Source organism: Cyclopterus lumpus, chromosome 13, assembly GCF_009769545.1.
Source record: "Cyclopterus lumpus isolate fCycLum1 chromosome 13, fCycLum1.pri, whole genome shotgun sequence".
Taxonomy (NCBI): Eukaryota; Metazoa; Chordata; class Actinopteri; order Perciformes; family Cyclopteridae; genus Cyclopterus; species Cyclopterus lumpus.
The window spans coordinates 9,298,390-9,311,054 of NC_046978.1; the positions used below are offsets into that span (position 1 = coordinate 9,298,390).

Sequence of the window (12,665 nt, forward strand, 5' to 3'; positions counted from 1 at the left end):
CTGAGGTGATCAAACACCTCTCTCAAATGCTGAAGATGGACAGCAAAACTGGGGCTATACACAATAATGTCATCAAGGTATACTAGTCATGTTTTCCATGAGAGAGCTTGCATGTTCCTTTCCTGATGGTGCCCATAACTTTGTTCATCCAGCTTCAGTTTCAGAGCGCCCAGATCATTACTTAAATATTTTTTAGTAGTAGTCAGATTTTGGACAGCTTTTCTGAGTTCAGGGTTCTTTTCACACACCGAATTTACAGACTGTGTTGGGCCAACATCTCCGATAGTGACATTAGCTGGGGACACTGGCATTACCAATCAGTTTTTTGCTTGGCGAGCCGTCTCAGCTTGGGAAGCAACGTCGCAAGTTTTCATGACACTTGACTTGAAGCTCTTGATCCAGACCAGCAATAAAGCGAGACATTTTCATATACTCTGAAGCTTTATGCTCAAATTCGGGAAAAGCTTCTTTGACCAGCCTGCAAACATCTGCAGCATAAACTTCCATTGCTTCATGAGGCAATCTTGGACGGGCATTAGGGAATGCTTGAAATGATGCAATTATATCCTTCTGGCCAAAAGCTGTCTGCAAAAGAAACAGAACCTCCTTCTTCCACCTAAAAAACATTGCCCTACTCCGCCCATCACTCTCCTCATCTGCTGCTGAAACTTTAATCCACGCCTTCATCACCTCCAGAATTGACTATTGCAATAGTATTCTTTATGGCACATCTTCCAAAATCCTAAACAAACTCCAATACATCCAGAACTCTGCTGCTAGCCTGCTCACCCACTCCCGCTACCGTAATCACATCACCCCTGTTCTCCAGAACCTTCACTGGCTCCCCGTCCCACAACGGGGAGCCAGTAGTGGGACTCCCCAAACTCATCCGGGACTGCACTGATCTTTCCTTATTCAAATCACAAATCAAAACCCACCTGTTCGGAACTGCTTTTAATGTGTGACTGGTATTTTTTTGTTGTTTTTTATTAGGGTCCAAGCGACTCAAAGACTTTTACCTGTATTTTAGTTATTATTATTTATTTATTTTTAGCTTTTAGGATGTTATAATTATGTAAAGTGCCTGTGAAGTGTCTTTGAGTATCATGAAAAGCGCTATATAAATTCAATGCATTATTATTATTCATTAATAAAAGTCTCTTTGTTTCAGCATAGGAGCTCTGAGTTTCCAGAGGCAGATTATCCCAAACAATGAACAGTTCTGGTGGTAGTCTAGTCGGTAGCTCCGCTGCTAACATGGTACTCAAATCCACGCCACTGTGCTTGTAACGGGCTTCTTGTATCACCTCGTAGCGGCGAACCCACAGTTGAAAAGACTCACGGCCATCGTTGAGAAAGGGCGGCGGTAAGGGAATGCCCCGTGGCGCTCCCGATGCTCTACTGGACAGCGGCACAGCTGGCGTTGGAGCTCCACTTGAACTCGTGCTAGCTCGTGGCTAGGGCTGCAACGACGAAGCGATAAAATCGATAAAAATCGATTATTAAAATAGTTGGCAACGAATTGCATTATCGATTCATTGTGTCCCGCGATTATTACGCCACCCAATAAGACGCGGAGATGTTTGAGTATAAAAAAACGGAGCGGAGCAAAAGAAAAAGCCGGTAGAGCAAAGACCATCGGTATGTGTACAGATTGTAAAGCCCTCTGAGGCAAATTTGTAATTTGTGATATTGGGCTATACAAAATAAACTGAATTAAATTGAATTGAATCGGAGAGACCCGTAATGTTGTGCGTGAACTAATGGTTTATTTCTCCGGTGGTGAACAGCTCTTTTTACGGAGACAAAATTGAGACAAAATTGAGACAAATTCATGGGCAATTTAACAACTTCTGTCGAAGTGCCCCTGAGCAAGACGTTCATTCTCAATCACTCCAGTGGAGCTACACAGAAAACTAAGTATACACACTTGATATTTTATGATGTCAACATAACCCAACCAACCAATGTGGCCGTGTTTATAATGTATGAGAAATACTGAAGAGTTCAAGTCCTTTAATGAGGTGTTGATATATTTCCGACCCTCTGTATTCATGAACGTTACTGCCCTTGACGACAGGAAGGTCGGGGCAGAGAAAACAGCTTCATACCCTCAAATTTGTAAGAATTTAGCAACTTCCACAAAAAACATATGCTGACGCTGAAGGACACTCCCTGCTGACTATACACCCAGCTGTCCAAACGGTACTTTAGTCAAGTCCCCTTTGATGCCACTGAACCTTTCCTTGAAATAAGAAAAAACACCAACACTTTGTGACAACATTTCAAAAACAGTTATTTTTATAGTAGTTGTATATTCAACCCTGAATTAAAGATTACAAAAATCAATCAATCAATCTCTCACTAATGCTGACATGGTTTTGAGTACTTAACCCTCATCCTACCAATAAGTGTGAGTAATATTACTATAAACTACTGTAAGAAACAACCATAGCAAATGTATTTTTTGTCTGGACTTATTTCCTCTTAAAATAGTATTAGATAAGGAAGTCATCAGTAAAAACTATAGGTCAAACTGTAGCTTCACAGTCTTGGGTTTTGGATTCAAATTGGAATTAGGAATCAATGTCAAATAATTACAAGTTCCTGTTGTATTATGGGTTACTTTATAAGTGGAATGAAAGTTCTGAACAAGAATAATCAAAGTGTTTTGTTTCTGCAGATGCCTTTGAGGACCGGTATGAGGAGGAGGAACTGCTGGCCGAGGGAGGCTTTGGGACAGTGTTTGCCGGCCACCGCAGAGACGACAATCTGCCTGTAAGACACACACACACACACACACTCCATTCACACTGTAAGTAGTATAAACTAAACAAATGTCTGTGTTTCTTTCCCGTAGGTGGTCATAAAACACATCTCCAAGAAAAAGAAAGTTGAGCACACATCAATGGTAAGTGAATTGATCTTCATCCTAATGCCAACATGCTATTAATATCTCATTAATTAAATATCTACTGGTACAAAGGGAACGTATACACATGTTCCTCTTGTTCTTCACACAATCTAACCGTTACAATATTACATTACATTTAACTGATGCTTTTATCCAAAGCGACTTACATTCATACACCGTTGAGTGCCTTGCTCAAGGACACATCGACTAGGGCGGGCCTCGAGGATCGAACCGCCAATCCTCTGAATGAAAGACGGACCTGCTAACTACTGACCCACAGTCGCCCCACAATACTGTTAACTTTTGTGTATAAGTGTACATAATGGTTTCATGATTTGCTTTCTCTATTTCTTCATGGTGCTGGAAGGGGAAATGAGGACGGTCCCTTTGGAGGTGGCGCTGATGATGAAACTCCAACTAGCAGCAGAAGGAACCAGTACAGTGGTGACCCTGTTGGACTGGTACGATATAGACCTTGAGCTTATTCTTGACCTAGAGATACCGGTCCCCTGCATGGACCTAGTCGACTTCATCAACTCAAGAGATTATTCCCTGCCTGAGCACGAAGCTAAAGTAAGAAGCTGACATGTTTTGTTTGTACCTGTCTCTGTTTACGTGTCCACACAATATCTCACAGTTTCCATGTCTCTTTCTGTCTCCCACAGACCATAGCAAAACAGCTGGTGGATGCTCTTATTGAAGTCCACTCCAGAGGGGTCTTCCACAGGGACATCAAGCTGGACAACATTCTCATTGAGTACCTGTTCTCTGAAACAACCCAGCAACTTTGTGGTTTATGTCCTCTACCTCTGTCCCTTACCATTACCTGTGTGTCTCTGTGACTGTGTGTATTGTAGGAACCGTTGCCTACACCTCCCCCGAGTGGTTCCTGCATGGATGCTACAGTGCTGAACAAACTAGTGTGGCAGCTTGGTGTAGTGCTGTTTGTGATGCTGCATGGACGTCTCCCCTTTAGAGGCAGAGATGAAGTCAGCTTTGAAGACCCTGATGTCAGTGAATAGCTTTCCTCAGGTAAGTCCTAGACACACACATGCAGTGGAATCAGGCCCGCACGTACATTCCAGTGTATTAAAACATGATTCCTGTTCTGACTAAAGTGATTGAAAACAGAAAAACTGCATGAACATGTTAGGTGTATGTATCACATTAGAAGAGCCTGGAGCATTTTGAAGTATTAAGCGGTGATGGTGGACCTGAGGCTCCGACTGGGCATCATGGAATAGAGTTATGTAAGTCATCCACTCAAAGAACGCAACGGAGTAAAGGATTCATCACACTGGGAGACAAAAAGACGTCCAAAAATAACTTTGGCCCACCAGAAGTATCTTTAAAAAACTATCTGGTGTTACTTATTCAGTCTCTTTATTGTTCGAAATAGCATTCCTTTCACAAAAAATCTATATGTGCGTTAAACGGTATGAAACTTACAACCCCCACATGTTCCAGACTTAATAGCATTGACATTTATTCTTTACAGTGGTCACATAACTAACATATGTAAACAAACACAACATGTGTAAATGTTGTTGCTGTACAGGTTGACGTTGTGTTGTCCCTGAATCTTCTAGTTGGGAGAGCGCATGTGTCTCCTGAACACACCAAGGATGATTAGGAAGATCGTTGGAGCTGCGATCACGGCGACAGCACTGGAGAACTGTAATAAAAATAACATCACAATAATGGTGCTGTACTTTGGCCAGTGATGGAAAGCAAATATATACATTTAATTACAATTATGAGTATTCAATTTCAATTTCATGCTATTTTTCATTTCTACTCTATTTCCCAGGGAAGTATTGTGCTATTGAACTACATTATCTGACAGCTATAGTAACAAGTGACTCATTTCTTTAAGATTATATTTTTTAGGTTTTGGATGCATTGTTATGAATTAAAGTACCTAACAATATGTTATATAAAAAAGGAAACATAAAAGTTAGTGACTAGCTACAACATTCACTGCATGTGTTTCAACCAAATGTGTCTGCACTGGATCATTCATTCCCAAAGAGGTCGTAGGAGATTTTATTTGGGTTGCTGAATAAATTATCAGAATTTCTTTTATTTAACATTTATATTTGCAGTACACTTGACTGTATACCTTGAGCTACATGAGGGCACCTGCATAGCTGTATTGTGTTGATAATGTACTCTTTGCTTTACTGAAGAGAGGAAATTAAATGGTCTGTTAACTCCTTCTGAATACATTTATTTTGAAGTATAAAGTAAAGTATTTGCATATATATTTGAATATGATTTTTTAATAACGTGCATAAAACAAAGCTGTGTTTGTCAAAAGCATATCTCTTTGAAAATGTCTGGTTTAGCTATTCAAGATAATATAAGGGGATGTAGAAAAGGCAGTCAAAATGTGCTCGTCTCATGATTTTCAGATGAGTCCTATTGTGAATTGGTTCATGCAGTTTTTTTTTTTTAAGAAATGTGTGCCCAGATAAAAGTTTGCAAAGCACTGCACTAGATGAATATATGATATAATCAGCAGGGTACTTTTATTTATATATAACCTTTTATTACAACTTAATTGCATGTGCAAATACTCAAACAAAGACCAAAACTAAAATGATAAGTCTTTCCAATGTATCTTAAGGATAGCACACTAACCTTCATAGCAGCACAATAGTCCCTTTGGAATGATCGAAGATGCACATTGAAGAGGGCGAGGCTGCAAGGCAAGTAGGAATCTGTATCCTCTGAGTCTCTGCATCTTTGGGAAAAGAATATCGGGGAAAAATATCGTACAGATTTACATTAAAAACAGCAAACTGCACTGACAAAACTGGTGTGTATACACATACAATTCATACACACCTTTTGTACAAAGTGCTCAGGAGCAAACTGTTGTCTGCCAGGAACAGCTCTGAAAGACCAAGGTCAATCAATACTGAGAGCGGCAGCCTGTAACCCTCCTCAGCAAGGAGGCCAAGGTTGTACCATCCCTGTGGAAGAGCAGTATGACTCACGCACACAATTGTGAATGAAAACAGACTTGGAAACAATATACACAAACAGTCAGAAAATCCATTTCAAAGAAGCAGACCTGTGGCTCGTTCCTCCCTGCTGCCAGAGTGTACATCGCTGCTGCAGAAAACAAGTCTTTCTGCCCGTCACGTTGCCCCTCATACAACAGGTCGCCCATCCTAATCAAGGCTGGAGTCGGAGGTCCAAAAGAAAGGATTTTAAGTATGAATGTATCTGTACAACTTTCCAAAAACTTAAGCTTTTGGATCGATGGAAGATACACATTGAAGACGGCGAGACTGGGATAGGATAGTAATTTACCATAAGTGTCAGGATTTTGACTTTGGAGTGTGCGGTTGTAATATCTCAACATACAGTTTGATGCAAAAGAAGGACCCAGAGAAGCTAACTATGGAGAAACAGAGTAAAAAAAGGTTATTCTTTTGAATGACGAGAATAACTAAAACCATGACACTATAGCTCATAGGGATAACTCACCATACTTTGTTCGCATAGATATGCCACATTGAATTGGGCAGGTGAGTACCCGGACTCAGCAGCCATCATGTAATATAACAGTGAGCTGAACCTGTTGAAAAGCAAGACCGTTAATCAAGTGGCCTGATCAGGATTGTGGCTAGTGTGAATAGAGAAAAAGATTACATGTCACTCTTGAGATATGAATCCAAAGCCTTCCACAAGATGCTGCCCAGGTATCCGTTGTGCTCAGCTGCCCACTTTACCCACCTGTAGTCAGTTAAAAAGGCACCATAGTCACGACATACTGGAACGACAAATCATGTTTGTGCTGTGAATTAAATGAATAAGAGAGTCAGTGGCTAACAAAAGTGCATCTGATGGACGCCTGTAGACGCATCCAGGTATCCCAGTGGTCCAGATGCTGGCGAGTTGAATCGCTCCCCTGATGTGGCCTCTCTCTGCAGACTTCCGATAGTACCGGAAGGCCATACACTGCAGGAAAGACAAATGATTACCCGCCTCATGTCAGCATTTGTAGTCTGTAAGCATGCCAGGAGAAGATCTCACAAAGCATTCATACGTGGGCTAACCTGGTCAGCAGCTTTTCCTGGATACAAGCCCTGTGAGTACATCACGCCGAGATTCAAAGCAGCATCTGATGACTCCAGGAGATCCGCCTGCTCCCACAGCTGCACCGCCTGCCCGTAGTCTTGCTCAAAGTGCTCATGGTACCAGGCCAGGGCGTTGATTGCAGGAACAAAGTCCTGTGGGATAGAAAATTGTACAAAGTAAGATTACACTTTGAATGTGTTTTTGCAACAGAAATCAGACATCTAGTGTTACAGAATGAATACAAAAATAAGGATGTAATTAATATGTAATCATACAAAACCTGGTCCATTGCTTTCTTCAGAAAAGTGAGAGCTTTTGGAATGTCCTGTTCAACCCCATGCCCCTACAGAGAAACAAATTCATATTTCATAATAAGAGCTAATATTAAATGATTAAAACAAACTAATAAGAATGGCTATTTCAGCAGGTTAAAATAAACATTGTGATGTTTCTCATTGTGAGTGTACAGGTGTAGTTCTCACCTGGAGTAGGACTATGCCATAGTCATACATTAGCACTGGGTCCTTCCACTGGACCGCTCCCCTTTCGTAGTGTCTCACAGCCTTCTTGATGTCTGGAGACACTCCCTGCTGACCCCAGAACAGCATGCGGGCAACCGTTTGCTGGAAAACAGTTGCTGAATTATGCCTAAAAAAGTGTACATGATAAAACATCCTCGCCTTGTCCGAGTGTCTGCGGTCATTTTCTTTTACCCTGAAATGTGTATTTTGAGACACATATCTGAAATCTGAGGCCCCCTTTTGTCCTCTTATCACACTTGTTTTATCTTACTTTCCATGCTTGTGTACTTTCAGCTTAGAAAGCAGAGATGGTAGAACACGTACCTCTGCTTCAACTGCTCCCCTGCGTGCCTGCAGTTTCAGCCATTGGAAGAGCTGATGGTCTTCGCTGGTCTGGAGATTCAACACCTCATTATTGTTTAGATAAATAGCCTCAACATATTTCTGAAAAAAAAGAAAGAGGAGAGCGATAACACAAAAAAAAATGAAAATAGGTGTTATTTTATTTTGTGCCGTTCCTTTCTAAATCGGAAATGCAGCTCTGTGATTTAGATCAAACATGAATCACTTTTGAGCCTTGTAACATTGTTTAATTAATTATACTTCTGTCTGTCTTGATATGGGAATTGATGATTGAACTATTGAAACTATGGCCACAATAAGGAGAGCAGAAAATGTATTAACAAATCACATATCAGCTCATATGATTGTAATACATGTGTCCTCGCAGCCCCTGCATTACAATTGCTGTAGGCCCGACACTGCTAGTTTTCACATAACAAATTACACAAATACTATTGTCTGATATTTTGTGTTAGATTCTTCATGTTTCATGTTTATTAACATAAAAAATTATGCCTTTCATCATTATTAATTATTATGTGTGTTAGGTTATTATTGACTCACTTGATTGAAAAGTGTACAACATACAGTACTTTTGGATTAAACAAGAGCTACGAATGAGCACAGCAAAGCCGGCAGTTACCAACACTTCCATTACCTGCTGGGGTGTGGGACTCTGACGGTCTAGAGTTGTCTGTTTTGCTATGTTTGAATAATAGGCATAGGCCAGGTCCGGGTCTGTGGGGAGGCCATGGAGACCCTGGTGGTGCAGGTGCCCGAGACGCAGGAGTGCTAATCGCTCATCCTTCTGGGCTGCCAGCAGGGCTAGGAGCCAGGCCTGCACCAAACACAAGGGCATGAGAGGATTCTTTTTGAATTTTTAAATTGTCCACCCCAGGCAGAGTCCTACTACAGCTGACACAGCAGCACACACACCTTATTGGGCTGTTCCTCGATTCCCAGGCCAGCGCTGTAGAACACTGAGGACATGTGCAGAGCTCGGTGATCAGCTAAGCAGCCGGCTTGGAGCAGCAGTGGCAATATTCTGCTGAGCACTCCAGTGTTGCTCGCTCTGCTCAGCTTACGAAGTGATAAGGAGTACAGGGCTCTGCCCACAGCTGGCAAGCTAGCACGTCTTGCTCCTGCAAGTCAGGAATGGATTTCAGTGTTTTATGTCAAATGAGACATGATAACATCAGTGAATAATAAGCAGAAAATATTGTTTACTCAGCCACATAAGAAGCAAAAGGGTCAGTCATTACAAAGCCATGCTGTGCAGCCAAACCTAGTTCACACCTCCAGATCATATGTGTTGAATCATCAATATGGTATCCTGTAATCTATTTCAGTGTTGTGGATGGAGCAATTTCTCTCATGTTTGAATGCAAACATTGCTTGATTTGCACGGTGGATTATTGTGGACATCACCTCCGTATATGTCGTACCATTGCAAGACAAATTCATTCATCTCTCACCGTGTTTGAAAACCAAAAACTTGGCCAGTTTTGCAGCTTGTCTTCTATGAGGGAGAGTCGTCTCCCACAGCTCACACTGGGACTTTGATGGCTGTCTGTCCTTTACCGTCCACTCATGGAAAGCATCAACACATGTCTCTAAAGAAAACACATCATGGACAGTTTCTTTACACATGCAGGGGCTCTGCAGAGAATATTTATACAGTAACGTTAGCACCACCTAGTGGATATAAAGACCTACTACCAGACTCTGTCCCCTGTTGGGCCTTGAGAGAAAAGCCACGGATTTTAACGTTCATCTCGAGACGAAATTCTTGACAGGTGTGCAGCCAGCCTGTCAGGTTTACAGTCCTGATAACATCTGGAATAACAACTTCATCCTGGAGAAGAGGAAAATTATCAGACTCCAATGTCGAGAGTCGTCCACAGAGGCCATACTTAGGGGCAGGTGAGGGACATTACCGTGCTGTGAGGTGGTATTCGGTTGCGGTAGTAAACCAGTGGCCCAAAATAACCTTCCACACCTCTTATGTATTTCCCTCCACCAATCACAAAATATCCCTCTGTGTCATCCAGCACGACAATATGGTCCAACCTGTAAGACACAGTGCGGACATTCTTTTTCTTTTCTTTTCTTTTTGTTGGTAATATATATAATCCCTTTGCCATGTCTGTGGTACACTTACACCTGGACTGTTGAATGAACCGTTCTCTGCTCCTTATTCACACACACCATGGAGACAGTCACCTGAGATGCACAAACATGACAACGACTACGTTATTTGTCATTATTACTCACTGAAAAGACATCTTCTGTCAACAAGAGACCACTCACCATTGTATCGCGCAACATCACACTGATTCGGCACCACTCACTCAAAGGCACCTTGAACGCAGGAATAAATGCAGAGGATCCCTCAGACTCTCCATCTATCTGGATGTGTAGCTGGCCTGCATGTGCAGTGTGGGGCAATGACTAATGTGAGTCCAGATAATGACACTGTGTAGTTGCATGATGAGAATATCTGAGCGGTGAGAGAAGAACGTTACCTGATCTTTTGAGGAACAGTGTTGGTGTGACATAGTTATTCTGGGAGTCTATATGGTAGAGCAAACCACACAGGTTATCCTGGCAGTGTCTGGTGACAAATATCCACATGGAGAACATACACCTGGCAAACAATACAAAAAAATACACTTTTGGTTGACTATCCCTAAATAATAATTGCATTACCAGAATAGAAAGCTTGGCTGTTTGTGTCTTACCATGGAGAGGTGATGGATTTAATGCGCAAATACTCTAGAAACTCAGCGCCATAAGGGTGCAGTGTCTTTGTGATACCAAAGCCTTCTCCAGTGGAGCCATACAGGGAAGACAGGAGCTGCACCGTTTCTGAATGACATGAAGTTTTTGTGTTGAGAAAACTCATCCTCCATACCCATCATCTAAAAACACAATTATCCTTCCCAGACCAGTACACTCTGACATAACATTCATCTGGGCATCAGAGGATGGTGTTTTTACATTTAGATTCTTCAAGGGTCTCCCCTTAAAATATCGTGGACTTTAGCTTGCTTTTATCCACATGTGCAGTTTACTGCAGCTTTAAGCTCACTCCTCAAACCTTACCTTGCTCCAAAGGACACTGGTTCTTTGAAAACAGTCGAGATAATTGCAGCATTTTTGTACTCCAGGAAATGCAAAGTTGATGCCGTTTTACAGGCCGACTAAAAAAAGGTTTAGGCTGCAAAGTTGCCACATCTTGAGCTGCCACAGACCCCTCGGTGTCATCAAATCCACTGTATCTGACTGACGCTACAAGGATGCAACTCAGCAACCACTGCGAGTCTGGAACAATCCCATCAGCTCGATACACCAACCAATCTGGCAAGTTCAGCTCCACGGTCTTTACTTTAGTGGGACCGGGGGCGCAGCTCCACTGTCTCAGCAGGAGTGTTGAAGTGCTGCCAGTTTCAAAAGATACAACACAGTCCAGCCGGACCGTGGCGGCTTCATCACAAGAGTAGAGTATTTCCAAAAGATGATCCGGTAGAGGCTCCTCTGGAGGATTCAGGAGCGTCACCTCGTCTAAAGCCCAGGCGACCTGTGCGGGGCAGAAGACACGCGGATGGTTGTTCATGAAATCTGGTAAAAGCAGAAGGGACCGGAGTCCCACAGATCATGAAGGAAAAGCTGCTCCTACCTGCACACTGAGACCAAACACACAGATGTAGTTGTACAGTGTATGGAAACCCATGGTTCATAAAGGGTTTTCAATAATCTCTCCATGAAAGATTTTCAAGCTGCAAAGATCCGTACTTCATCCTGCTCCACCTTACTGACGTTGAAGCACAAGTCAATATTTGACATTTGATAACCCCACCTTATTTGCTATTTACACAGTGCTGGCACTGTGAGAGTTGGGTTGCATTGTTATGCTGAATCTGCACTGACATCTGAACTCTACTTCTTTGTTTCGGGGCAAACTTGTTCAGTACATCTTTATTGACATCTGTGAGAAATTCCATTGAAGAGAAGACACCTTTGTTTAACTCTAAAGATGGAAAGTGTTGTCCTACGTGTTGTGCAGCATGTGGTGCAATTTCCACGACAAATCAGCTCATCTTTCATTCAAAATAGTTTATTGCAATCATGCAGGAGTGCCGTAAAGGATCTGGACCATCACAGAAGATGCAAAATTATCATTTTCTCTGTACAAATATACTGTTTGTATTCATAAATAGAAGCTCAAACTAAAAGAGAAGGAACGAAAGTAGAGTGGGTAGTGACGAGTTTAAGCTGATCCACTCTTTTAACCCAATGTAGGTTTTGTTAGTTGACATGCATCAACATTACAATGCATTATACTAGAAGCAGACGGACACACATGTGCGCGCGCGCTCGCACACACTCAGGAGGCATAATCCATTTACAGCTCTGTCGTGCAAAAAAGGTACAAATGACACTTTAAAAAAGTAGAAGTAGGAAATATTATTATTTTTTTTTTTAAACTGGTTTCTAAAATAAAATATTCAAACATGTCTTGCGCGTCCAAACCACCTGTTACATTATGAGGCTGGGGGAGGCCGACTGTCTTTTGCAGCACTTTTTGGTTGTTCATCGGTCAGGAGCACCCTAAGTGTACTGGCGTCCTTACTACTTTATCACCTACAACTACTGATGCATAGTTCTGTGCTCATAAGAAGCTGTCAATATTAAAACGGGCACAACGTTCTGTCGTGGTAATCTGACGATAGTAATTATCTGTGACAAAAGTAAACCTACTGTACTGACAACACTGTCACAGCAACAACACCTTT

The 12,665-nt window shown here is 42.0% G+C and overlaps 1 protein-coding gene across 1 annotated transcript; it reads right to left on the bottom strand.

The window, feature by feature from the left end:
• Positions 1 to 3,160: 3,160 nt before the first annotated feature.
• Positions 3,161 to 11,637, bottom strand: LOC117741965 (protein sel-1 homolog 3). The gene is made up of 23 exons (XM_034549261.1): positions 11,549 to 11,637; positions 10,975 to 11,449; positions 10,611 to 10,737; positions 10,395 to 10,516; positions 10,180 to 10,295; positions 10,031 to 10,092; positions 9,807 to 9,939; positions 9,586 to 9,724; positions 9,345 to 9,482; positions 8,806 to 9,011; positions 8,528 to 8,707; positions 7,852 to 7,971; positions 7,489 to 7,629; positions 7,287 to 7,349; positions 6,985 to 7,158; positions 6,759 to 6,886; positions 6,578 to 6,661; positions 6,413 to 6,503; positions 6,236 to 6,323; positions 5,994 to 6,103; positions 5,765 to 5,892; positions 5,558 to 5,660; positions 3,161 to 4,589 (listed from the first exon to the last, which is right to left on the bottom strand). Exons 1-23 carry the CDS (start codon positions 11,600 to 11,602, stop codon positions 4,500 to 4,502), a joined length of 3,072 nt encoding a protein of 1,023 aa, XP_034405152.1. The 5' UTR covers positions 11,603 to 11,637; the 3' UTR covers positions 3,161 to 4,499.
• Positions 11,638 to 12,665: the final 1,028 nt, after the last annotated feature.

Coding starts and splice junctions, on each gene's coding strand:
- LOC117741965 (XM_034549261.1), bottom strand. CDS start 11,602: ATGGGTTTCCATACACTGTACAACTACATCTGTGTGTTTGGTCTCAGT. Junction 9,483..9,585: donor ACAGGGGACAGAGTCTGGTA/GTAGGTCTTTAT, acceptor TGTTTTCTTTAG/AGACATGTGTTGATGCTTTC. Junction 9,012..9,344: donor GTTTTTGGTTTTCAAACACG/GTGAGAGATGAA, acceptor CCTGACTTGCAG/GAGCAAGACGTGCTAGCTTG.